General features: G+C 35.9%; 1 protein-coding gene across 1 annotated transcript in view; it reads right to left on the bottom strand.

Annotated features, from left to right (window-relative positions):
- The window catches only part of Otud7a (OTU deubiquitinase 7A), a 136,531-nt gene that overhangs the window by 36,500 nt on the left and 73,321 nt on the right, over positions 1 to 26,710 (bottom strand). Inside the window, exon 5 of the mRNA XM_027955887.2 lies at positions 640 to 741. Coding sequence (XP_027811688.2) covers positions 640 to 741 — 102 coding nt within the window. The remainder of the gene's footprint in view (positions 1 to 639; positions 742 to 26,710) is intronic.

Consider the following 26,710-nt stretch of genomic DNA (forward strand, 5'->3'; position numbering starts at 1 on the left):
GCCAAATATTGCCACCCATACCTATGTACCTGCAAATATTTTTTTCCTATTGGGGAAGCTCGCTGATATGTCTGCTGTATATTCTGACCATGGTAATTCCCCTAAGCAATACCTATGCCTATCTTCTTATCAGTTCAGATTCGTTATAGATTGCTGTCAATATGGTGGTCCCACCATTACCCAACCTCGTGTACTGCCTCCCAATCCTCCTGCTAGAACCCCACCTTGTGTTCTGCCTCTAAACACCCTTTTTATTCCTGCCTTTGTACTTTATTTCTCTGGTCTCCCTGCCTGGAATGTCCTCTTTTCTACTCTTTTTGGTTCTTCAAGTTTCAGTAAAGATCTTGACTCTTCTAGGAAATCCTCTTGGATTATTTTAGGCCAGGGTCTCTAATTCTCGTACCTGAAGTTCTACTCAAGGCCTCTTTTATTATGACAGGTCTTTTCTAACATGTGTTTCATCTGTCCATCAACCCAGTGAGTTACTTGACCAGAAGGGCCAGTATTATTGACTCCATCTCATGGGAACTCTTCCAGATGATAGTGACATGGTTGGCTCTGCTTAGCATATGTCTGTGCTTTAACCATGCATTGAGAAGGCCTGGAGCCCTGCCACTCTGTCTGTGCTGCAGAGCTTACCCAGTGAGGCGGCATGTAAAAGGCAGTTCCCATCCCCTGTCGTGGCCAAAGGAAGAAGCCGTTTACAGCTCGTGCACACGGTGGACCACCAGTTCAGGCGACCTGGAACAGAAGTTCACCTTAGAACAGAAGCCTAGAAAAGGCAGGGATCACCAGAAGTGTGTTTGCTAAGCAATCACAAAACATCAGTGAAAGATTTTCTAAAGAATCTCAGTGGGAAGATAGAGCATTGTGGCCACCTTTTCTCAAATAAAAAAAGAGCAAAAATAGGAGCAAATATGAGTTTAGAAAACAAGAGTTTTCTAAATTATATTTAATGGTAGAAACAAAAATTATAACATTGTATGTCTCAATATATACCCAGTTCATATTTAAGGCAATCATATTATGAAGGGTGGAGGATGAAGAAACAAAAAGGCAGGAAAGAGTTATAGGTTTCACTAAATGTGGTTAAATGTCAACTCCAGTAATCTTTGAAAAGGTATATATGTATATATGTAATAGTTAGAACTACCACCAATCAACCGCTATTAGAGTTACCCTCAAAACCCAACCCCATACAATTTATTCTAGAAAACAGCCAGTATTACCCTGACACCAAAATCCAATGAAGAAAGTACAAAAAGAGAAAAGTGTAGAATAATATTTTTCCTGGACATGCTGGAAAATTGTTAACAAAATATAAACTTAGCAATATATACAAAGAATTGTAACAAAATAGCACTTAGCAATATATACAAAGGTTTGTACAATATGACCAATTATTCTAGGGATGCAAGGCTGGATTAATATTTTAAAATTAATCAATTAATATACATAGTAACAAACTACAGAAAAAAAAGAACCACATAGTCATAGCATGAATGGATAAAAAGCATTTGATATAAAATTAGATTCTCATTCATGATTAAAACTTTCATAAAATGAGGAAAAGAAGGAAGCTTCCTTAACTTGATAAACAACATATACCAAACCATATAGCTAACATCTTACTTAGTGGAGGGAGATTGAATGCTTTACTTCTAAGTGTGGGGAAAAGGTGAGGATATCCACTCTCACAATTGCTATTCTACTAGTACCAGAAGTCATAGCCAGTGAAGCAAGTAAAAAAAATAAATAAATAAAAAAGAAAGAAAATAAAGTAGAACCTTTAGTTACAGATTAGAAAGGAAGATATAACACTATTCTTATTGACAAATGCCAGGGTTTATGTAGAAAATCAGATGGAAACTTAAAAAAGAACTCCTAAAATTAGTTATTTTGTCAAGGTCTCAGGATATGAGATCAATACATACAGATCAACTGTATTTCTATACACTAGCAATGAATACATGGGAATTCTAAGATTATAATACCATTTATAATCACTCAAAAATGACTTAGGTATAGATCTAACACAAGTGTCAGTACTTATATGCTAAAAACTATAAAATTCTCATGAAAGAAATCAAAGAAGATCTAAAACAAATGGAAATACATACTGTTTATGAATTAGAAAACACTCAACATAGTAAAGATGTGAGTTCGATCCAAATTGACTCTAGGTTAATAGCAATTCCTATCAAAATCTTAGCAAGGTTTCTTGTAGAAAGGAAATTATTACCATCTAGAATTTTGTATTTCAGATAAACACAGAATTTATTACCACTGGACCTACAGTAAAAATATAAAAGGTAGAAGGAAAACGATCCTGGATGAAAGCAGGATTATACAAAAGGAATAAAAGATTTGAAAGGGCAAAAATGTTGGTAAATGTAAATAGATACTGACTGCTTAAAGTGACACCAGCAATGTCTTTTGGGAATTAAGTCACACGTAGAATTAAAACAAATGACAGCAGTAGCACAAAATACGACAATGTGTAATAAATGACATAAATCTTATGGTCCATACATTGGCCAGGAAGTGGTAAAAGTACTAAGATCTATTCCTAAGTAAATTCTAATAATTCAAAGATGCATTTTATAACCTGTGGGATACCCACCCCCAAACCAACAAGCTAACAGAGGAGAAAAGAGAATAGTAAATATTCTTAAATAATTCAAGAGAGTACAAGAAAGAGTTAAAAAAGGAACAAATAAATAGCAAGATAACATTTAGATTTAAACCAAGATAATAGATTTAAATTAACATATCAGTATTTAAATATGAATGAACTAAATCATTAAATATGAATGATCTAGATATTCCAAAATACAGAGTCTCATTTGTACAGAATGAATAAGTTCTGTAGGTCTATTATAGACCACAGTTGTTAATGCCATATTGTATAGTTGAAATTTGCTAAGGCATAGATATTAAATGTTCTCACACACCAAAAAGGGTAACTGTGTGAGGTGATGGATGTGCCAATCAACCTAATGCGGGTAATCATCTCACAATGTACATCATTACAGCACAGCAAAGCATGAGCCTCATATTTATGTCAGATCCTCGCATCCCCAAATCTCACAGGGGTGGTTCAGAAGCAGGCACAGGTGGACATGGTACACTTAGTGAGTTTGTGTTACTGTTGGGGAACCTCAAGCTTAATGAATGCTACACTTTTACAATAGACTGCAAGCAAACCTTTCCAAACTTTGTTCTGGAGGGAGACATTATCTTTATTTTGGTGAACAGTGAACACACCTGTCCTCTGCCACAGAGAGACATTATCTCTATTTTCAAATAAGAATTATTATACTTTGTAATCTCCCTATAGTGGTTCCAAATTCTGCTTCATTTCTAAGGCTTTCTGATCAGGTTTTTAGTCACTTCAGCTCTGTTCAGCAAAGGACCTCAGGGAAAATCTTTCAAAAAAGTCATTTACAGGCAAGGCTGATATATACCTAAAATTCCTGAGTGTCACCAAAATCTTTCCCTCCACCCCATTTTGCAACAACTCTCAGAGTAAAAGCAACTACATCTTCGGGCTTACTTCTCAGGTTTTCCTGTCTCCAGTTTCTTACCCCTTTTAATTCTAAGTGCTGTAGCAGCTTTCAGATGCTCTTCTAAAGGAAGTTCTACATTTCTCTCTCTTTTTTCATTGTGGCAGGCAAACAGGCAGGTTTATCATTAGCTATTCCATTGCTCCTGGAAGCAGGAGATGGTCAATGGATTATTTTTTTGAATATCAATCCAACTCACATTCCTGGAATAAATCCAACTTTGTTATAATGTATTGATGGGTTAAATTTGCTATTTTTTTTTGTTTTGTTTATAGTTGTTACGATTGTTCATGAGAGACTCATGGGTCTATCACTTGTCAAATGGAAATGGCATCCAAGAATAGAGCTGGCTTGGTCCCAGTGGCATTTTGGGATTACATGAAAAAGTGAAAACAAATCCCTTTGAAGGAAACTATCCCCTACACTGCTGCCCAAAGTAAAACTGCTGACCCTGTGGGGCTCTTGATACACAGAGTCCCCTAAATCCCTAGACCTGGATTACTGATGCCTCCACTAAGCTGTAATCTGGTGGCATTCACTGGGTTGAGCAGCCATTCGCTCCAGCACCAGCTATGCAGGACTGGAAGCAGAGCTGGCCATCTGTTCACTGGGCAGGACTTGAGGCTGTACTCATAGATCTAGCCAACATTCATTGATGAAGGTTATTATATTTTTACTGATTCTTGGGATATTGTCAATCACCTGGCAATTTGGTCTGCCTTTTGGGAAACTACAGACTGGTAGATTAAAGTCATCCTTCTTTGGGACCACAAAACGGGATAGCAAATTGAAACTGCTGATCCAAATATCTTGGCCACTCACATCAATTTACATAGTGAGCTTTGTCCTCTGATGAGATGACCTGTGGAGCCTGCACCTCCTAGACTGACAATGGCTGCCTGAGCCCTTACCAGCCACACATAGCCATACTCTCACCATCACAGAGGGGTAGAAGTGAAGGATTTTATATTCGGATGCAGAGGTTGCCACTGTATGTATCCTCAACTCACTGTCTCATGGACAAGGAGGATGTGTTGCTTGAGATGCTGCTCCTGCCTGCTCCTGGAAGACTGACTTTCAGGGCTGGCACTGCCTCACTGCTGCCGACACGTTCTCAGGAAAGAGAGCTGCAGCTCTGGTCTGTCAGTTTGTAGCTTTGGTCTGGTGAGTCAACTCTGACCACACTATTATCACCTTTAAGACTAATGTATGTCTGCTGTTGGCTTTCAGCCTGACAATCATGTGCCTTTTATTAAAAAGCTATCAGCTGATAGTGGACATCTTCAATGGGGTTTCCATGTTCTCTACCATCCAAAGGTACCTGATATGATGGAGCATGGGGTGGCCTTCTAATAAGTAGCCTCAAAAATATTTCTGGTTGTAATGGTCTGAATGTTTGTGTCCCTCAACAGTTCATTCATTGAAACTTAATCCCCAGGCCAGTGGTGTTGAGAGCTGGGGCATCTAGGCAGGGATTCATTTGGAAGAGCTCTTCCCTCATGAATAATATTAGTACTCTTATAAAAGAGGTCTGAGAGAGCCTGTTGGTCCCTTCTATCATGCGAGGACATATAGAAGAAACCCTGTGCAAAGAATGAACCCTCACCAGATACCAAATCTGCTAGCACCTTAATCTTGGGATTCTTAGCCTCTAGAACTGTAAGCAATAGAATTCTGTTGTTTCTGAATTAACTAGTGTAAGGCATTTTGTTCTAGCAGCCTGAACAGACTAAAACACTGACCCTCTCTCCCTGCCTTTCTTCTGATGTGTACTTGTCTCAGGCAGCTTCTGGGCTTTCTAGCTGTAGCTGCTGTAGACCAAGTGGCTTAAACGAGAGACATTTATTACCGTTCCCAGATCAAGTTGTCGGCTGATATGGTTCCTGAAAAAGGCTCTCTTCCTGGCTTGTACATGGCCACCTTCTTATCATGTCCTCATATGAGCGAGTAAGTGAACTCTGGTGTCTTTTCTTCTTACAAGGACACGGATCTCATCATGGCGGCCATCCTCATGACCTCATTGAAACCTAATTTCCTTACAAAGGCTCTATTTCCTAATACAATAACATTGGGGTTTCAGGCTCCAACATATGCAATTTTGGGGGATGTGACTGCCTTAGTAAGGCAGTTTGTTCACTGTATGAGTTTGTTACAAAAAGGTATCATCTCCTTTCAGCTATTTCCTGGTTAGTGATCAGGATGAACAGGATAGGAGTTGCATAGGCCTATTTTTGAAAATCCAGATTCCACCTGAGCATCTCTGATCATTTTGAATAGCTCATTTTCCTTCTGGTCACCCATAGCTGTTTGGCATATTTGAGTGTCAGTCCAGCCAAAAGGAAACCTAGAAAATTCAGACCGAATTACGGTTCAATTTTATAAAGAGCTTTTGTTCCTCTTGTTGCTTACCTTCATGGATGAGAGATAGTTGTGATCAGGAGATGATTTTTTTTTGAAGGATGAGTTAGTTTTGGTAATATGGTTATACACATCAATTTTGTGAGGGGTAGAGGAGCAACAACCAACCCCAGCACATGAGGGGAGAAGATCTTAATACCCTAGAAAATATAGGGGCAGATGGGATATAGTGACAATGTTTGTTTTCTAGAACTAACCCTGGAGAATTCTGCATGAAGAAATGTGCCCTGGGGTAGATCTCCAAAACTGTTGCATGTGCCTTAAGTAAAACAGTGTCCTCCTCTGATTCAGGAGTTTCAGGTCTTCTGTCAGCCACCATGAAACCATGGAAGACTAGTTTATTTTAGCTTGCAAGCAGAGTAAAAATCTCAGACATTTCACAGTTTTTGTCATAAAGCAGATTTTTTTCAGATGGTTCATGAGATATAGAGTGTACTATCCATGAGGAGAGGGAGGTCTCACAAAATATAACAGGATGAGTTGAATATATTAGATAATCAGGCATGAATTTGAAGTAGATGGAGCCCTATCAGGACTGAAAACAGCCTCAGTCCTATAGTCCTCGACTACAGTAAGGTAATCGGACACCAGAGGGAAGGGCAGACCCTCTCTAGAGAAGTGTAACACCATGTAGAGTCTACAATTTTATGTGCATAATGTCTGAAAACAGATAAAAAATTACTAGGCATATAAATAAACAAATACCCATCTGGAATTATATGGATGAAATAAAAATGGGCTAAAAAAACAAGACACATGGATGATCCAGATTTTAAGATTACTTTGATAGGGATTTGGAAGTAACTTGGATTAATATTTTCAAGAAAACAGAGAAAATGGAGCAGAAGCCATATTTGAACAAATAATGTTCAAGTATTTTCCAAATTTGGTGAAAGACAGATTATGGGACATCTTGAAACCCTCTGAAGAATTAATACAAAGAAAACCATGACAAGACATGTGGTAAAACTGTTGGAAATTAAACATAAACTCTTAAAAGTAGAGAAAAATGTTACAAAGGGAACAATAAGATAGAATTCTCATACAATGCAATGAGAGCATTGAAGTGATGAATGAAAATAACCTCCACTCTAGATTAGAGTCTTTTCCAGAAAAATAAACCTTCAAAATGAAATTGCTAGGGAAATAAAAAAAATTCTCAATTTAATACAGGTCATCTATGAAAACCTATAGCTAACATGATACTTAATGGCAAGATACTGCATGCTTCCAACCAAGAAAGGAAACAGTATTTAATACTGATAAAGGACTAAGTCAGGGCAATTATATAAGAAGAAAAAAATTAAAGGCAAAAATATGGTACAGCAATAAGTGAAACTGTATTTACTGGTAGATGGAATAATTTTATGTAGAAAATACTTAACAACCTACCAAAAACTCCTTGATCTAATAAATGAATTCAAATTTTCCAAGGTAAATACATATTTATATTTATATACTAATAAAAAACAATAGAATAACATTAAAAATATAAATACTTAAACATACATTTAATGAAACACAAGTGATATCTGGACTGAAAGCTATAAGACATTTCTGTAAGAATATCAAGACTATAAGAGTCATAGATTAGACTTATGCATAGATTAGACTTCTTGTCAATAAGATACCAACTTCCCCTAAAATTCATATATAGATAATGTAAGCCCTACTCAAAATCTTAGAAGTCTAAATTTTCAGAAAGTGACAAGTTGATTCTGAATTTATATGATTATGAAAAAAAGTAATTGGCCCATATAATCTTAAAGAAAAACCAAGTTGGAGCACTTATAATTTCTGTTTTAATAATTTCTTATAATGCTATAGTAATCAAGATTTTATAGTACTGGTATAGAAAAGACAAACAGATCAGTAGAAAAAATCGAGACTGGAAAAGACACATACAGTTTAATGGTCAAGTGATTTTCCATGGAAAATGAAGCCTGGAAAAGGGAAATGAAACTATTTTTCAACAAATTGCAATAGAATTACTGGATACATGAAAAAACCTTCAATATATTTTTTGCACCATAAACATAAATTAACTTGATTTGGATTCTAGACACATGTTTAAAAATTAACCTTACAAAGATTTACAGACCTCCATATAAAAGCTAAAACTATAAAGTGTCTCAGAAAAAAGGAAGAGAATATTATTGGGATAGGCAAAGAAAAATTATTAGCACATTTTACTGGATATATTAGAAAGTCCCACAAAATCAGTAAGAACTAGACAACCAACTTAATAAAAATGTGCAAAAGACTTAAGAAAGACATTTCACTATAAAGGAATAAAAAAAAGCAAAAAAAGACAAAAAGATGTTATACATTAATATTCATATCAAGGTAAAACAAACTAAAACTGCAAGAACTCATCACTTTATGCTCCTCTGGAGCAGTAATAGTAACAATACTAAAAACAGCAAATGTCAGTGACCTAGAGCAACTAGAACTTTCATATTTTGCTGATGCAAATGTAAAATGGCACAATGATTTTGGAAAAGCTTTTGACAATTTCTAGCAAAGTTAACCATACACAAACCATATGATCCAGAAATTCCAATCTTGGATATTCCCCAAGAGATATGAAATTTAAAAAGATTTGGACATGAACATTCACAGTAGCCTTAGTTTTCAACAAAGTCAATTGTTACCAAGTCTGAGATTGTAGCTCCAAAATAACTTGCACTTAATAGTGATCTTAGGCTCTGTTTTCTAGTGAATCTGTATTAGTCTGTTTCCCATAGGTAATAACAAAATACCTGAACTTTATAAACAAAAGAGGTTTATATAGCGCACAAGTTTTGAGGCTAAAAGTCCAAGATCAGGTAGCTGTATCTGTTTAGTCTCTGGTGAGGGCCTCATAGTTGGATTGCATCATGGTGGAAGCTCATGAGAGTGTGAGAGAGAAGTCACATGGTGATACTGGAAGCCAGAGAGATCAGGGGTCAGGTTTGCTCTTTTACAACAACTTACTTACTCTCATGGGAACTAACCAAGGTCCCATGATAACTATGCTAATTCCTTCCGACAGTAGCAATGACCTTACTATCTTCCACTAGGCCCCACCTCTCATCCACAACTTCACACATGACTACACAGGGGACCAAGTTTCTAACATATGAACTCTTGGAGGAATAATTGAAACATATCTAGATCATAGCATCAATATGACCTGGAAATTCCACACTTCTTTACTCAAAATAAGTGAAAGCATAGGAATTGTACAAGAATATTAATAGCAGTCTTATTTCTCTATTAAACCATTTACTAATAAATCTGGGATGCATCTTGGAAATAAATAGCATTAATAGATGTCAGGCTCTATGTCCCTGAGATTCTGGGCCAAGTCATCATCATGTCATTCACTCTTTCTCAGAAAGTTCTTAGGATGGAAACCAAAAGCAGGGGAACACAAGAAATAGGAGGGGCATGGAGTGGACCATGCAGGAGGAGTGAGAGAAAAGCAGTCTCCAGGATGATACTGTGGGAGACACCATTCTACCTGGATGACAGGGGTGTTTGTGCTCTTAACTGCTTTTCAAAAGACTATCTGGTTTATCTGATGATGGTGTCACATGTACTGCGTGACATAAACATCATTTTACATGTTGTTTCTGGGTTACTATTAAGATTGTTTAAGTTTGTGGATCAAGTTTATGTGTGTTTATATATATATGTTTGTGTGTTTGCTCTATACTTATTATGTTTACATATGAATCAAGTTTATGTATCAAGTTTCTAATATTACCTGAGATTACTAATGACATACACACACATTTGTTGTTGTTTGTTTTGTTTTTACTTAAGGGGTGAAAATATCTGTCTACTTCTTAAGACCTTTAATTTTTTGTGAATTTTGGTCAATTGAGAATTTTAACTGTAGACATTTCTAAGAAGTTGTGAAAATTATTTTTTTAAAAGACAGTAAGAATGATATGATACAAACAATTGAAGGGATATTATTTACATCCCTTCATTTCAAATGTCATTGCTAAGAGTATTGTTGCTGTTGGATTTTATTTTATTGGCATTGTTGGGAATTGAACCCAGGGCCTGGTGCATACTAGGCAAATCTCTGGCCCAAGAATTAATTTTTAATAAAAGGTGTTATTGCTTTCAAAACAGAAATAATGAAAGATAAAGATGGCAAGTAGCACTTGAAAATTAAGGTTCTCAAAAGCACATTTAGTTTAGAGTTAGTGAGATATTACCTAATATATCATCACGTTAATCAAGTTTAATGTAATAAACTTTGTCAGTACTTTGTTTAAACTGAATCCCTATTTGGTCTCTAGTGCTCTGTGGTTAAGATTCAGTAATTCCATTTTAATGATAAGTGGCTTTATTGATATTAAAGAAACTATGGCTTTAATTCTAGATGAAAACATGTCCTAAAACTAACACTACAAAATTAAATAGGCAAGTATCAATTACATGAAGATGCTAATGCTTATGCTAACAATTGGTATATTCTTACCACCTGCAAATCATCTTATTAAAGCTAAATGAGAAATGCAATTAAGAGCCTTAATTAACAGTATCACCGGATGGCCTGTTGGAAACATAATTGGAAAAAACATGCAATCACTTAGTAACTTTTTTTTCTCTAGGCTGTGAAATAGCAAGCTGTCTCACCTGACTTTAAGAAGTCTTTTTATAAATCCAGGCTGAGAGATATTAAAACTGCATTGCCACAAAGTAAAAGAAAAATGACAAGATTCTTGCTTACAAAGGCATAAAACTCAACATGGTGTCTGAAATATCTGCAAGCCTGACATGTTTAATATTAAAGTAGGCTGTCCTCATTCATTCTTTGAATTGGATCTAAGCTGCTACTGGCTCCATGCAATAGTCAGAGAGTGTGCTTGTGGGGAGTGAGTGGGGGAGGCAGAAAAGGGATATGCTAGCCAGGCAAGTGTTGCATTGATGTGGCAGTACACTTTGTCCAAAGCCATAGCTTTCCCCTTCCATCCTTGCTCACAGAGCCTGAGTATTCCCTGTCCTAAGGGAACTGACTGATAGGTCTGGGAAAACTCATGCAATGTCATTCCCTTCTTGGGGACTGGTGTTGGCATGGCCATATGCTTTTACTGGCCCAGTAGACGTAAGAGAATCTGTGGGGGACAGCTACCTGGAAAATGTTGTTCATTCTTCAAAAGGACCTTGTCAGGTGAGAGGAGATGTTGTCGGAAGCAGTATAGCCACTGTATCCCCAGTGGAGCTAATACTGAGCTGCTGGGGAGGGAATGTTAGGTAGCTAGTCAGCCATGAACAATGGGTGAGGGAAGAACAACAAAGGGTGGTGCCTTATAGGGAGGACATCAGAATATACATCAAAGAGGCTGCATAGGTTATAGGCAGGGAACCTTATCAAAACAGCCAAACACCTGGAAAATGGGCACTGGATTGCCAAACCTGCCCCAATCATAGTTAATTAAAACCCCTTAAGGGAACTATCATTTCAAGATCACGTCACACTCATCCCTTGCGAACAGGCCAACACCAAAACCAAGTCACACCTACCCCTTTTGACTAGGTCACCACGACTCTCACAGAGGGAAAATGTGCTTAGGGCTAATTTCTGGGGGTATAAACTGTGTAAGGGTGTATTATAGAATGGGACAAGAATAAAGGGACTTCAAAAAGAAAGAACTATGCCGTTCTTTCCAGAGGTGATCTATGTAGTCTCTATACTGTATGTCATCCTCACTTCTCACTCTTGTTATTCTGTGTGACCTGTTTGAAATTCTTCCTGTGGGATCACAAGAGCCAGAGGCCATGAATCCCTGCAGCCACTTTGGCTCCACAGGCAGGTGGGTCTCCTCCTTTGCAACAGAAGACGGGGTTTGGTGTGTGTGGGTCCTGGAGCTGCCAGCCCTGCCATGAGCTTCCCTTATTTACTGTCCCTCTTGAGATGGCTCACATTGTCCCTTGAATGTGTATCTGCTTTACTAAATAAATTTGTGTCTCTGGCATGTGCTGAAATTCTTTTCTGTTGTGCATGCCAAAATTGTAAAGGTGCTTTTGAGGTCAGTTAAATATGGATTCTATGTTAGTTATCATTATTAAGTTGGTGGTATTTGTCTTAAGAGGGATAATATTCTTTTGGTCATAAGAAAGAATGTCTTTAGGTTTAGATGATACATGCTTCAAGGGGTAAAGTGTCTGTAATACACAGTCAAATGGTTCAGAATTGTATGAGTGCATATATAAAGACTGATGAATACACATATACATATCTATCTATATATATCTATCTCTATATACGTATATCATCATACATATAAAAGAGATTAAAAAAAGTGACAATAAAAACCAGTGACTCACACATACACATATCTATCTCTATATACCTATATCATCATACATATAAAGAGATAAAAAAGTGACAATGAAAACCAGGGACTCTTGATGTAAAACACATAGGTACTAATCTCTCAACTTTCCTGTAAATTTCAAAGTGTACAACAAAAAGAACACCAACTGGGTTTACTCTACAGTTTTAGAAAATGGAGACATTCTATTCTGGTGCCAAAGACAATTTCTGTGTAAATTAACTCATTTGTCTTGATTAAGTTTAAAAAGATTGGATCAATTTTGTTAAACACACTTTGGGGGAATCTAATGGATGCAGTTACTAATTTGAGGGATTTTTTTTTTTTTTTGCTTTTCTATAGATTAAGTTGGAATTTTTCCATGTTGGTTACAATGTTCAAATTCTTCAGGCATAAAATCCTGAAATGTACAGATGATTTCTCCCATTTGTCTCCTATCTATTCCTCTGGCACTCATGGAAGACAGCGTTAATAAATCATAAAACTTTCCATGGCAGACATGCTAATTAATCATTACTCTTTCCACAAAAGAGGTAGAAGACCTGATTATTCTTCTCAACTCAGAGCTCTAGGCAATAATGACTAGTTGTTTCAAGTTGACAATGAGGACAGAATGAATTATTACCCATTAAGTGGGCTTTGGAAAACCTACCCTTGCAGAATCTGTGAACAGAGTTTCTATGATAGTTAAGTATAAGGCAACAGCAGTAGATTGAGCACAGGGATTTTGAAGCTAGACTAACTGGATTAAAATCTCAATTTCACCACTTCTTAGCAGTGTGACCTTGGGCAAATTACTTTACCTGTCCACATCTCAGTCCTTGATTCTGAAAACAGGATAACAGTAGTATTGACCTAATAGAGTTTTAATGAACATTATTTTATTTAATATATGGAAAACATTAAAACAGGGCTTGGCAAAGAGAAAGCACTATATATTTGTTTTTGTTAAAATAGGTCCTAAATTCTGGGTTAAATTTAAGAATATGCCAGTGGATGAACAAATGGCCCAAAACTTTCTGTTTTAAAAAGTGCCCTCACCCACCAAGGTCCTTTCTAGGGTGGGTACAATTGCTTTTATATTCATGGAGGAAAGACCCAAAGGAAGTTGTTCTCATGGCACTGAGTGCCTGGTATTGCTCCAAGCGAGGTGTGCTGACGCAGGATGAAGCAAGTACAGAAGTGGGAGGGAAGTGCTCAGGAGCTTGGAAAGCAATGGGCATAGCTGCAATATTTTTTATTGAATGTATTAATGTATAGATTGTCCATGGGTTGGAATTTTGAAAAAAATAAAATAAAATGGTCCCTCAGTATAAATAGCTTGTGAAACACTGCTGAGAGATCTAAATTATACTCCCGAATGGAGGAGGCATCTAAACATAGCATATTAAATTGTTTGCTTACATTGATTGTCTAAGTTAGAGTATTAGGGGAAAGAGTCTTTAAAGAGAAAAATCAAGTAGGTCTGAGGGAAAATGAACCAAGTAGGTCTGAGGGAAAATGAACCATCTTAGGAACACAAGAAAGACTTGGCCTTATAGGTGCTTTTATGGTCTGAATGTGTCTCCTGCAATTTCATATATTGGAAATTTATGCCCAAATTCAAATGCTTATGGTAAGGGAGATAGTAATGCTTATGGTATTGGAGTAGCCTTTGGGTAGTAATTAGGATTAGAATAGGTTAGGAGGCTGTGGGCCCTCAGGATGGCATTGGTGGCTTTGTAAGAAGAGAGACCAGGGCTAGCATGCTTGCTCTATTGTGATGTCCTCTACATGTTATGAGGCACCCTGGAGCCTCATCAGATGCCAGCATAATGCTCGTAGCCTTCCCAGTCTCCACAAGTAGAAGGCACCAGCATTAGGTTGAGCACAGGGATTTTGAAGCTAGACTAACTGGATTCATGAACCATATAAAATTCTATTCTTTATCAATTACCTTGTCCCAAATATTTCATTATAGTAAGAGAATATGGACCAAGATAGGAGTCAAGCCTAATGGCCTAATTAGTCCAAAAAAAAAAAAAAAAAAAAAAAAAAAAACACGCTTTGAAACAGTTAAAAATCTTTTTTTTTTTTCTTTTTCTTTTTATTTATTTATTTTTGTGGTGGTGGGGATTGGACCAGGGCCTTGCACATGCAAAGCAAGTGCTCTACCACTGTGCCCTGAAAATATTTCTTGTATTTTTACAACCTCCCATTGACTTTTACTTTTGTTATTTTATATTTTCTAAATTCTTGATTCCTCTGTAATACTTCATGAAAAATAATTAAAAATAACATTTTTTTCTTGCATGAGCACAGAATTACAGAAAGAATGGGAGCTGAAGACTTTGTTCCCAGTCTTTTGAAGAGAGAAGTCACCCTCCCCAAGATGAGTGGGAAGGGAAAGATTTAAAGAGAAAAGGAGGTCAGAGAAAATAAAAACACTCCTTTAAACAACCCTTTGAAATGCATATCTATGCTTGGAAGAAAGTGCGGTAAATACCCAATGACAAAAAGGGGAAGAAAAAGGAAATTAGATAAAAATACATACCAACCCTGCAACTGCTTATGTGTGGAGACATTTGCTTGTTCAGTCACTTTGCAAGAACCAGGAAGGCCTGAGACCCTGGGATGTGGGGACTGGGGATAACCCTTTCTTCTCACATAAATGTAGGGCTCTTCAAACCTATTTGGAGGGCAAGAATTAAAAGCAATTTTCCTACTACACATTTCCTTGAAAAGAAAATTTATCTCTTCTAGACTGAGTTTAGCAGAAGAAAGAAAGAGACCCCAGCACCAACAAAACCCAAAAACTTCCCTTGGAAACGTAACGACTAATTTTCTAATGAAAATTTGAGCTAAAATCGATTTTTGTTGGAACCCTAAAGTCAAGAAATGGATATAAAACTGATTCTAATTACCATGGGTAATTTTCCCTAGGAGACCGGAGTAAACTAAACAAACCTCTCTCTGCAGAAGAGCACACTCCAAGACAGGCCATTCAGATTCCCACAGATAAGGTCCTGCTCACAACCTCAAATTACAGACACAGCAAGAAACAAGAAAAATCTATAGACAGGAAGTTATCAGATAAATACCAGCTTGAGTTTAAAAATTGTCAGATAGAGACTATAAACAAGTATGTTTAAAATGTTTAAAAGACATAAAAGAATGAAACAAAGCATGACCAGAGAATAGGAGGTAGACGTAGAAAATAAAAATTGAATTTAAAAATGAAAAACATAATAATTAAAATTCAATTTAATATTAGACTAGACATCATTGAAGAAAATGATACAGTACACTTGAAGATTAGTCTGATGAAATGACTGAGAAAGAAACTAAAAGGGAAGAGAAAATATGAGAGAGAAGTTAGAGACATAAGAAGGAACCATAAAGGTCTAACAATTGTGTCATTAAAATTCAGAGAGGAACAAAAAAGGAAATATTAAAGAGATAATGACTGAGGATTTTCCATAAGAAATATATAAAAATAAATTAACAGATTCAATAAGTCTAAGACAGTCCCAGAAAGAAAAACAGAATTGGTTTAATCTTCAGCATATCCAAGTGAACTGTAGAATACAAAAGAATAGGAAGAGATCCTAAAGCAATTACAGATAAAAGATATCTTCAAATAAGTGGTAGTCTGACAGCTCACTCTCCAAAGAAACAATGGAAAACCAATGAAAACCAAAAGAAAGTTATTTTCAGTGTGCAGAATGAAAGGAACTGGAAACCTAGGTTACTTTACCCAGCAAAAAATGCATTTCAAAAATGAGGGTAAGGTGGCCGGTGAACATGGTACTGCTAGTGGCCCTGGTGGGAGAGGACTGGTGGCATCAGGAGACAGTACACAGGATGGTTCTGCTCTCCGTGTGTAAATTCACAGAGAAACATGAATGGATAACAGCAGAAGATGGTACTGGAGTAGTGGCAATCAGCAATTTTGTACAGAAAGCTCTGGGAGATGTTGTGTACTGTAGTATGTCTCAAGTTGGGACAAAATTGAAAGAACTAGATAAGGTTGGTGCTTTGGAAAAGTGTGAAAGCTCCAGTGAACTGTATTCGCCTCTATCACAGAAAGCAGTGCAGTTAATGAAGGATTTGCAGAAAATCCAGGAATTGTTAACAAATCTTGCTATGAAATTTGTTGGCTGGTAAAGCTGACACTGAGTAACTTCAGAACTAGATGACCTAATGAGAAAAGAAGCATGTGAAATACAAATATATATATACAGTGAAAATGGTACCCCTAAAAAAACTAGTGTAAAGTAAGTTACTCCAGTATAGTTGTCCTAAATTACAGGTGGATGGAAGACTTGATGTAACAACTTTTAGAGAGACCACTGGAAAAGAAACTACTCAACACTGTTACTTCCTAATGATGACAGGTAAACACAATATGCATATTTTTTAAATATTTATTTTTCAGTTTTTGGTGGACACAACATCTTTATTTTATTTTATGTGGTGTTGAGGATCGAACCCAGCGCCCCGTGCATGCCAGGCGAGTGCGTTAACGCTTGAGCCACATCCCCAGCCCAATATGCATATTTTATACAATGGTTTTTAGAGTAGGCTACAGACTCTGGTGTTCAGAATTCATGAAATTATCTATGGTAAAAGCTAGTTATAAAAGCATGTCATTTAAATTAACATTGTTAACATAAGCCTTATATAATATTTTAATTTGCCTACATCCATCTCCAGATTTGGATTAAAATACTTAATAATCTTCTGTTTGGAAATAACTGGGAGAGCAAGAAAGTGTTTGTTAGTTGTACAGTGCCAGATGAAGGACAATCTACCTTAATTTTATAATATGCTGCATTTTCTGGTGCTATTTTTAATACAGTGAATCAACAGTTTTGTAGCAAAATTAGAAACAAAACATTTAACTTCTTCATTTAAAAAAATGAGGGTGAAACAAAAGTATTTTAAGACTAATAAAAATGGAGAGTAAAATCAGCAGACTCCAAGGAAATTCTAAAGGATGAACTTCAAACAAAAGAAAGATCTGATGTGCAAGAAGTGAAGAGAAAATAGTATATTAGGTGAACACTGACTCTATTAAACAATAATAATGACCAATGAGATTAAGTACAGGGTAAAAAAAAAAAAGTAACATAAATTAGGGGTTGGGGGTGTAGCTCAGTGGTAGAGTGCCTAGCATATGTAAGGCCCTCTGTTCCATCCCCAGCACTGAAAACAAACAAACGAAATAGAAAACTAAAACAAATGACAATAACTGTATATCAAGTTACAAGGTGAAGGGATGAATAAAATTAAATTACTCTAAGGGCCCTGTATTAACTGTGTAATTTGAGATGTAATTCATATGAATGTTGTATGATTTAGGGTAACCTCTCAATAATATAAAGAGTGTACACTTTGAAAACTAATAGAAGAAAAAAGTGAAATAATTAAAAAAATATTTAACTGAATTAAAACAAAGTTTGTAAAGAGAGAAAAAAACCCACATAAAGTAGAGACAAATAAAAGTTACCTTTAACATATGCACCCATTAAAGACAAATGGCATCAAACTGAGTATGAGATCAATTTACAAGAGACACATCTAAGATATAGGAATATAAATCTGCTGAAGGTAAAAGTTTGTAGGATGGGAAATGGGGTATCAGGCAAATTTTAACTTGTAGAAAGTTAGTATAGATGTAACAACAGCATATTAAAAAACCCCTGAAAGGCAAAAAAGCATTGCTAGAGTTAAATAGGCACTCTTATTATGTTCAGCATCTCACTCCATGAGAAAGGTAAAAGTTTATTTGTGGCATCTGATAATACTGTCTCATATTTATATATGCACTTAAAAATTGATAGAAATAAAAAGAAGATGTAGACAAGTGTACAATCATAACAGGAGATTTTAATGTAACTCTTTCAGTATGAGAGTACAAGCAGAAAACTTAATAAATATACAGATGTGAAAAACATAATGTGACCAAATGGACACATATAAATCAGTACAGTCAAAATAGAATACTATACATGCTTTTTAAGCATGTCTGAAACATTAAAAAAAGATTCATATTATGGACTATATAGAAGTCTCAACAAATTTTAAATCATACAGATCATGTTCTCTGACCACAATGCAATTAAACTAGATATTGATAAGAAAACCTTAACTAGAAATATTTCGTATATTTGAAAACAGAATGGGCTAGGGCTGTAGCTCAGTGGTAGTGTGCCTGCCTTGCATGTGTGAGGCACTGGGTTCAATCCTCAGCACCACATAAAAATAAATAAATAAAGATATTGTGTCTATCTACAAATAAAAAAATATTTTAAAAGGAAAGAAAACAGAAAAAGTAATTCCAAATCATTCATGGGTCAAAGAATAAATCTAAATAAAAATCAGAAAATATTCTGAACTGTATAATAACCAAAATAATATATTTCAAAACTTGTAGGATGTAACTAAAATAGTATTGAGAGGAAAATTAATAACCCCAGATGTTTATAATAAAAGAAAAGAAAGAACTAAGAATTAATGAATTAAGCCAACTATCCAAAGATGTTAGAAAAGAATAGTAAATAAGTTTGAAGCAGAAAGAAGAAAATAATATAGATACGAATTCAGCAAATTTTGGCTTGGAAGAAGTATATGAAGTCGGTGGGAGAGAGAATAAGTATGTCATGGAGACACTGTGTGACCTGTAAATTCTAGATATAGCACTTGAGTACTTAAGAAAAATAATGGCATTTTCAGAACATCAAAAACCAGAGAGTTTAGGACCACAAGGTCTCTGCACCTAAAAATAGAACTGAAGTTTTTACTTATTTGGATGGTATATCAATTCCAAATGCCTATCTACCTGAGAGCATAGCTTCAACATACATAAAACAAAAGTTCATAGAATTAAAGGAGAAATTTTAAAAAACCCACAATTAAATTAGGGAACTTTTATGTTCTTTTTTCAATAGCTGGTAGAATAAGTGGACAGATACTCAGTTAAGGATAGAGAAAATCCAAATGAGAAAATTAACAAACTTGATAAAATTAACATATAAATATTATATATGAGAAGGACATAACTTCAGCTTTTTTTCCAGTGGACATGGAATCTTTAACAAAATTCATTATATGATAGGTTATAAAACAAATATCAACAAATTTTAAATGCCCCAAATCATCCAATGTATATACTGTGATCTTAGATAAATTGCGGTAGGGGGAAAAAAAACTAGAAAAAATCCAATTTTCTTGGACATTAAGCAATACACTTCAAAACAAACTAGAATAAAAAATACAGGAGAAATTAGGAAAGGTCTTAAATTAAAAATAAAGACTTACATTTAAAACTGTAGGATTTAACTAAAACACTGAATAGAAAGAAGTTCATGACCTTATAGAAGCATACAGCTGAAGAAGATAAGCTCTCAGACTCTGAACCCAGAAAACAGAATAGTATATCTAATCCAAAAGATAAAGACAAAAATTAAATTTAAGAGCAACAGTTATGAAATAGGAAATAAATATACAATGAAAAACGGCAACAAAGAACAAAATAGTTCTTTGAATAGAATAATATAATTCATAAGTCCCTGTCAACAGTATTAACAAATGAACACAAAGGAAATTATAGAGTACCAACAATGGAAATAAAAAGGAGCCATTACTACAAATCCTACAGACAATAAAACCTTTATGGTTAACATCAGTAAATTTGGAAATTTAGATAGGAGAGGAAAATTCATTGAAAACATTTAAAAATAACATAAGAAGAAATAAAACTTCTAAACAGTTAAAAAATCGAATCTGTTATTTTGCAAAAATTTTTTTTTGTGGTACTGCAGATTGAAACCAGGGCCTCACACATGCCAGGAAGATCTATTATTGAGGTACACCTCAATAGTAGATTCTAGCCCTGGAGTCTGTTATTTTTAAATGCTTAAAACAGAACCCATGATCACATAGCTTCATAGTGAATCTTCCCAATCGTTTAAGGAAGATATAACACCAGTCTTATAGAAACTCTTCCATTGAATAGAAATAGAGGAAAAACTTTATAGCTCTTGTCAGGTTAGAATAATTTTGATACCAAAACCTACCATGGACATTACTGGAAATGAAAATTAGAAATCAATTTTTCTCATAAACATAGATATCAAAATCCTAATAAAAACATTAGCAAACAAACTTAGAAATATATAAAAGGATAATACCATAACTAAATGGGATTTATTCCAGGGATGCAAGTATTCACAATAATTTGAAAATCAATGTAAATTCAGTAATGAATAGGAAAAAAAGGAGATGGAGCAAAAGAATTTTATAATCTTTAAGCCAATTCATAGAAATAAAAACTCAGCACACTAGGGTTAGAAGACTATTGCATTAATCTGACATAAAGTATAAATAAAAATCTATGGTTAACATCATATTTAATGTTGAAGTGATAAAAGTTTCCCTCTGAGATTGGAAACTAGTCAAGGATATCAGCTGTTACCTTTTTAGTTCAAAATTTTACTAGAAGGCCTAGCTATTACAACAAGGCAAAGAAAAGATATAATAATAATAAGCAGCCATGAGGACTGGAAAAGAAAAATAAACTGCCACTCTGCACTTTGCAGACTAAGAACCTAGAAAGCCTAAAATAAGATACAAATGAAGCAAATTTTTAAGTAAACTTAGAATGATTCCAGAATACAAGATGAAGCAATAAAAATCAATTGTTATTTGTACGTCTCAGTTGTTACTTGCATTTAAAAAATATTTTTATATTATAAAATCAAATGATTAAGTCCAGTGAATTATGTCTAAGGCCTTTACTTTGAAAATTACCATATATTCTTAAGAGGAATTAAGGAACATACTATGTGCATGGATAGAAGATTTAATATTCTAAATATTAAAGCTAAATAAATAATAAATAAATGAAAATATTGCTCCTATTGGTTTTAATTTATGTGGAATTTAATAGATTCCAGATAAGTTAATTTATATGGAAATGAAAAAAACTAAGATTTGCAAAGACAAATTTTATTTTAAACAAAAGTGCAGAACTACACAGTATGAGACTTATAAAACTAAGACTATTTTGTTCCAAGGATAGACAAACCAAGAAAATAGAACAGAGAAAAGAATCAGAAACCTTCTGTACATGGTCAATTCCTTTATCTCAAAGATTACTCTGCAGTGTAAGAAGAAAAAGATATTTTTTACAAATGGAACCAGATCAGGTATGGGAAAAAAGACTATCATCACATATTACACTACATATTAAAATTGTTTTAGGTGGATTACAGATTTAAATGTCAAATGCAGGAGAATATCTCCAGGTCATTTCTGAAAAACAAATAGAAGCTCTTAAACTATGGGGGGACAAAGGTATATTAAATATTTTAACTATGATCTTCTGTTCATTAAAGTTTATCAGTCAGAATACAAAGGTAGATAATAGCATCAGTGAAGATATATACATGTAATCATTACATATAATATTTATGTATATATTTTCACTCCCATGTTTACTGTAGCATAATTCAAACTAACCATGACACACAATCAGCCAAGTGTCCATCAATTTATGAATGAATAAATGGCACATATACACAATAGAATGCTACTTATCACAAAAAATAATGAAACCCTATCATTTGCAACAACATGGATAGAAATGGAGATCATTATGTTAAGTGAAATAAGCCAGGCACAGAAATAAGCCAAGCCCAAAAAACCAAAGGCTGAATGTTTTCTCTGATAAGCGAATGCTAATCCATAATAGGGGATGGGTAGGGAAGAATGAAGGAACTTTGGATTGTGCAGAGGGGAGTGGGGGGAAAGGAGGAGGTATGGGGATGGGAAGGATGGTGGAATGAGATGGACATTATCACCCTATATACAAGTATGATTATACTACCGGTGTGACTCTGTACTATGTTCAGCCAGAGGAGGGAGAAGTTGGGCTCCATCTGTGTACAATTTGTCAAATGCATTCTACTGTCATATATAATATTTATATTTTTATGTAACATATTTACATATAATATTTATCATAAAAGAAAAAGTATACAAAGCAATCAGAACTTTAAAAAGTGGACAGGCAAATTCATGCATCCACTTTGGGAAATATTTGGAAAACTACGATATAGCTGAATTTATATAAATCCTCTGATTTCCAATATCATTCCTGTTATGGTTTAGATATGAGGTGTCACCCCAAAAGCTTGTGTGTGAGACAATGCAAGAATTTTCAGACATGAAATGATTAGATTATGAGAGTTGTAACCCAAGGACCACTCATACAGATTAATGGGCAGTAACTGTAGGTAGGTAGGGTGTGGTTGGAGGAAGTAGGTCAGTGAGGGTGTGACTTAGGGGTTTATATTTTGTCCCCAGTGAGAGGAACTCTCTCTCTGCTTCCTGGTTGCCATATCCTGAGCTTCTCCCCTCTACCACTTCCTCTGCCATCTGGCCCAGAGCTATACAGTTGGCAGACCATGGGCTGAACCTCTGAAACCATGAGCCAAATAAACTTTTCCTCCTCTAAATTGGTCTTTTGGTTACAGTGATGAAAAAGCTGACTAAACAACTCATATGTATATATTCTAGAAATGTGTTCATGTATTCACTGAAAACATATATAAGATTCTTCATAGTAGTACTACTCATAATCACCAACAAATGGAAAGGGCCCAGATATTATGAATCAAATGTGTCCCCTCCAAATTTATAGACTGAATGTTTAACCCCCAATGTGGCTATATTTGGGGAGGGGTTCTCTAAGGAAGTTATTAAATAAGATCATAAGGGTGGGACCTTGATTGAATAGGGTGCATGTCCTTTTGAGAGACAAGAGTGTTCTCACTCTCAATTTCCCTACCCAGCTCATGCACACACTGAGGAAAAATCATGAGAACATGGCTAGAAGGAAGCTGTCTACAAGCCAGAAAGACAGCCCTCAACAAGAACTAAATTGACCAGCAGCTTGATCTAGGACTTACAGCCTCCAGAACTGTTAGAAAATAAACTTCTGTTACTCTATGGTATTTTGTTATTTCAGCTTCAGCTAAGATGCTGTATTAGTTCATTTTCTATTGCCAATAAAATAATACCACAGATTGGGTAAGTTTGGATGAAAAGAGGTTTATTTTGGCTCACAGTTCTGGAGGTCCAAGGGTGAGGCCCTGCACCTGGTGTTGGCCTTCTTGCTGGCACCATCCCAAGGCAATTCAGGGCCTGGCATGGCAAGAGAAAGGAAGATGTCTGTGCATGCGTGTGCGTGTGTACTTGTGTACACTTGTGTATGTGTGTTCTGGCCTCTCTTTCTTCTTATAAAGCCACCAGGATTTGTTCAGGGGATTGGCCCTTATGACCTTATCCAATCCAGATCACCTCCCAAAGGTCCCAGCTCTGAAAACAATAGTGGGATTAAGTTTCCACCTTCTTAATACTTCACAGTGCAGATTAAATTCCAACACAAGATGCTTTGGGAGACACACCCAAACCACAGACACCAAATGTCAATCAACAATATATTGGATAAATGATCTGTAGTAAATGCACACACTGCAGTACATTACAGCTCTAAGAATAAATAAACTATAATTACATTTAACTATGGATGAATTGCATAAACTTAATGCTAGGTAAAAGAATCCAGAACTTAACCCATTCACTATACCATTTACATAAAATTCAAAAACAGATGAAATAAATCTATGCTGTCAACAGTCACTTTCCTTGATCTGAGTCTTTGTTATAAAATGCATTTGGTTCTATACTTAGGATCTGTTCCGTAGTTTTCTGTGTATTATGTTTCGGAAAGAGTTAAAAAATGACAAGGTAAGGGGTCTAGCTCTGGAGATTATCATAATGGATGATAATCAAGATGGAAGCTTCCATCTGAGAAGCCATTCTGGAGGCCAAAGAAAAGATCCAGGTGGTGCATTTGCTGGAAGAAAAACCTTCAGAAAACTCCAACTTGCAAATATTTCCACCCTATATTATTTTCTCCAATAAAATGTAAAGAAGTATTTCTGAAATATTTAAGGGGCACTCTAGATGTTTACTGAGCCTATAAAACCCAAGGCTAAGTCATAAAACTCTTAATATATATTGTCACTATAGTTCAATTTAATACCACATTTTTTCCTTATTTTCACCTAGAATTGTTGATAGGCTGGTTTTTCATAGATCAGAGCCACTTTAATTTTATTTCAACACTTTTGAAGTTTAAAAGTTCTGCTTTCTTAGCACCCCCTACCAACCAACTTTCTGTTCATGTCTAACACCTAAATTAAATGAGCACCTTTTTAGTGTTCCCCCTTTACACAAAAATAAAAATTAGAACACAGTGATAACTGAATAGTGACTTAATGAATATTTTTTCATCTTGTGAAATCTGTTTAGCCACCATACATTATGGGACTGTTAAAGAAAAATTTTTTAAAAGGCTACAGTTTAGGTCTACCCCAAGGCCAACAGTCCATAACCACATAGCCAAAACTTAAGTCACCCTGATTTAGGTCTCATCATGAAGGAAACACAAAATGTAAGCAATACTTCTTTGTCAGCATGATTAAATAAAATGAAGCCAATCAGCCATGAACAATTCAGTTTAACTAGCTCTCCTTCCTCTAAAAAGAATGTGTAACAAATCACAAAAAAGGTCCTGAGACTTCCTCTCCTATGCTTTATTAATGGTGCCATAACTGCTATTTCTGTCCATTCTCTGTTCAAATCTTTGGTTTGTGTATGCATAAATTTTAAAGTTTTTCTTACATGATCTGATTTTATTGACAAGATTTTGGAATCAGTCACCATGCATTAGGAGGAGGAGTATTAAGTGTGAAGATTGAGGACGGCTATAATCTGTGGGACCTCTGGGCCAGGACCACTTCACTCTGCATCTGTGTCAGATGCTCCTGCTTGGGATTCTGTGCAATGTGTCCTTCTATACATGTGTGACTTCACTGTTACTTCATATTTGGCCTCTCAAAGAATGTTCCTTTACAGATTTTCTCCAGCATTGGTGACGTACTTTTTAAAGAAAATGAAGAATTGTGCCACTCATATATGGAAGGTGGCATTTGGCAATAAGTTTCCTGAGGGTGAGGGTGACAGTTCGAAAGGTTCTAAGATGGACCAAAGAGGTACTGTGCCATGGTCAGGGACAGGAGACTGCAGAGCTGGGCTCTGACCTGCCTCTGCCATTTTACAGACTGGAGAGGCAGGGATGGACTGTTTTTCTTCTCTGGGACTCTATTTTTTTTCATATCAGTAATCACATGCAGATTATGTGAGAGTTGAAAGTAATTAATGGCACAATTAATTCACTTGAGATATGGTGGGCCCTCAATACATTGTACAGTTACACTGTATAACTGTCCATAATACAGTTATCATAGTGCCTGTTTCACCCCACCCAAGATGACCATATCCATGCTCTGATTGTCAAGAGAGCCCAGTAAAAGTAGTTTCCTTAGAGCTCTGAGACCTGCTGTTTGAAATTTGAAATCATTAAGAGTAGAATTCAGCAGATGCATGCTCTGCCTCTAACCACAGCATATTATAATACACAAATTCAGGTGCAATGGTTAGAAGTGGCACATTAGGAAATTGGGAAGATTTCCTTGGTTACCATATATCCAACATGATTCAGTCTCTCATTGTGTATCTTTTAGCATAACAGAATTGTCATCCTGTAAATAATACTGCTATATCTGCAGCAGATATTTCTAAGGTGATCCCAAGATTCCGACCTCCTGGGGTCCACCCCTGCATAATTTCCTCCCCTTGAGTGTGGATGGGACCTGCTCCTGTGATGGGATGTTTCTCTCATGATTAGGTTACAATACAGGGTGAAGTGAAGGTATTTTGTGGATTTAAGTAGCTGACTCAGGGTTAATCGAAGGGCAAATTATTTCTGGTTGGCTGGACCTAACTGGGAGAGCTCTTTAAAAGAGAGTTTAGCGGTTGGAGTGATTTGGAGAGAATGGGTAAAGGGTAGAATTGAGAAACTAATGTGACTCCATTTTTGAGAAACCAGCCTCTACCTCAGAGCAAAGCCTGTCCAAGGAAGGGGGCGTGACCCTTGTCCTTGGAAAAACCCACAGAGCACTTTTAAGCACATACCCACCCTGCTGAGTTGTTTGTCTGTAAATAACAGGAGAGGTCTGCGGCAGCCCCCAGGTGTCCCTGACTCAGGCTAGGTGAGGACCCATAGCAACCCCCCTAGCAACCTCCAATCAGCATTAGACAGGGAAAATACCTGGGATGCCAGATGACCCCCCAGTAGTTTATGGTGGTTGATAACATGTTGGGAAACCATGTAGTTTAGCATGTACATCCCTCGTGGCCTAAACCAATCAGTTCAAAGGAACCCCCCCTCTTGTACTAGCCAATCACCCCTACCCAACTTGTTCCCGCCACTGA

Source organism: Marmota flaviventris, chromosome 2 (assembly GCF_047511675.1).
Source record: "Marmota flaviventris isolate mMarFla1 chromosome 2, mMarFla1.hap1, whole genome shotgun sequence".
NCBI classification, from domain to species: domain Eukaryota; kingdom Metazoa; phylum Chordata; class Mammalia; order Rodentia; family Sciuridae; genus Marmota; species Marmota flaviventris.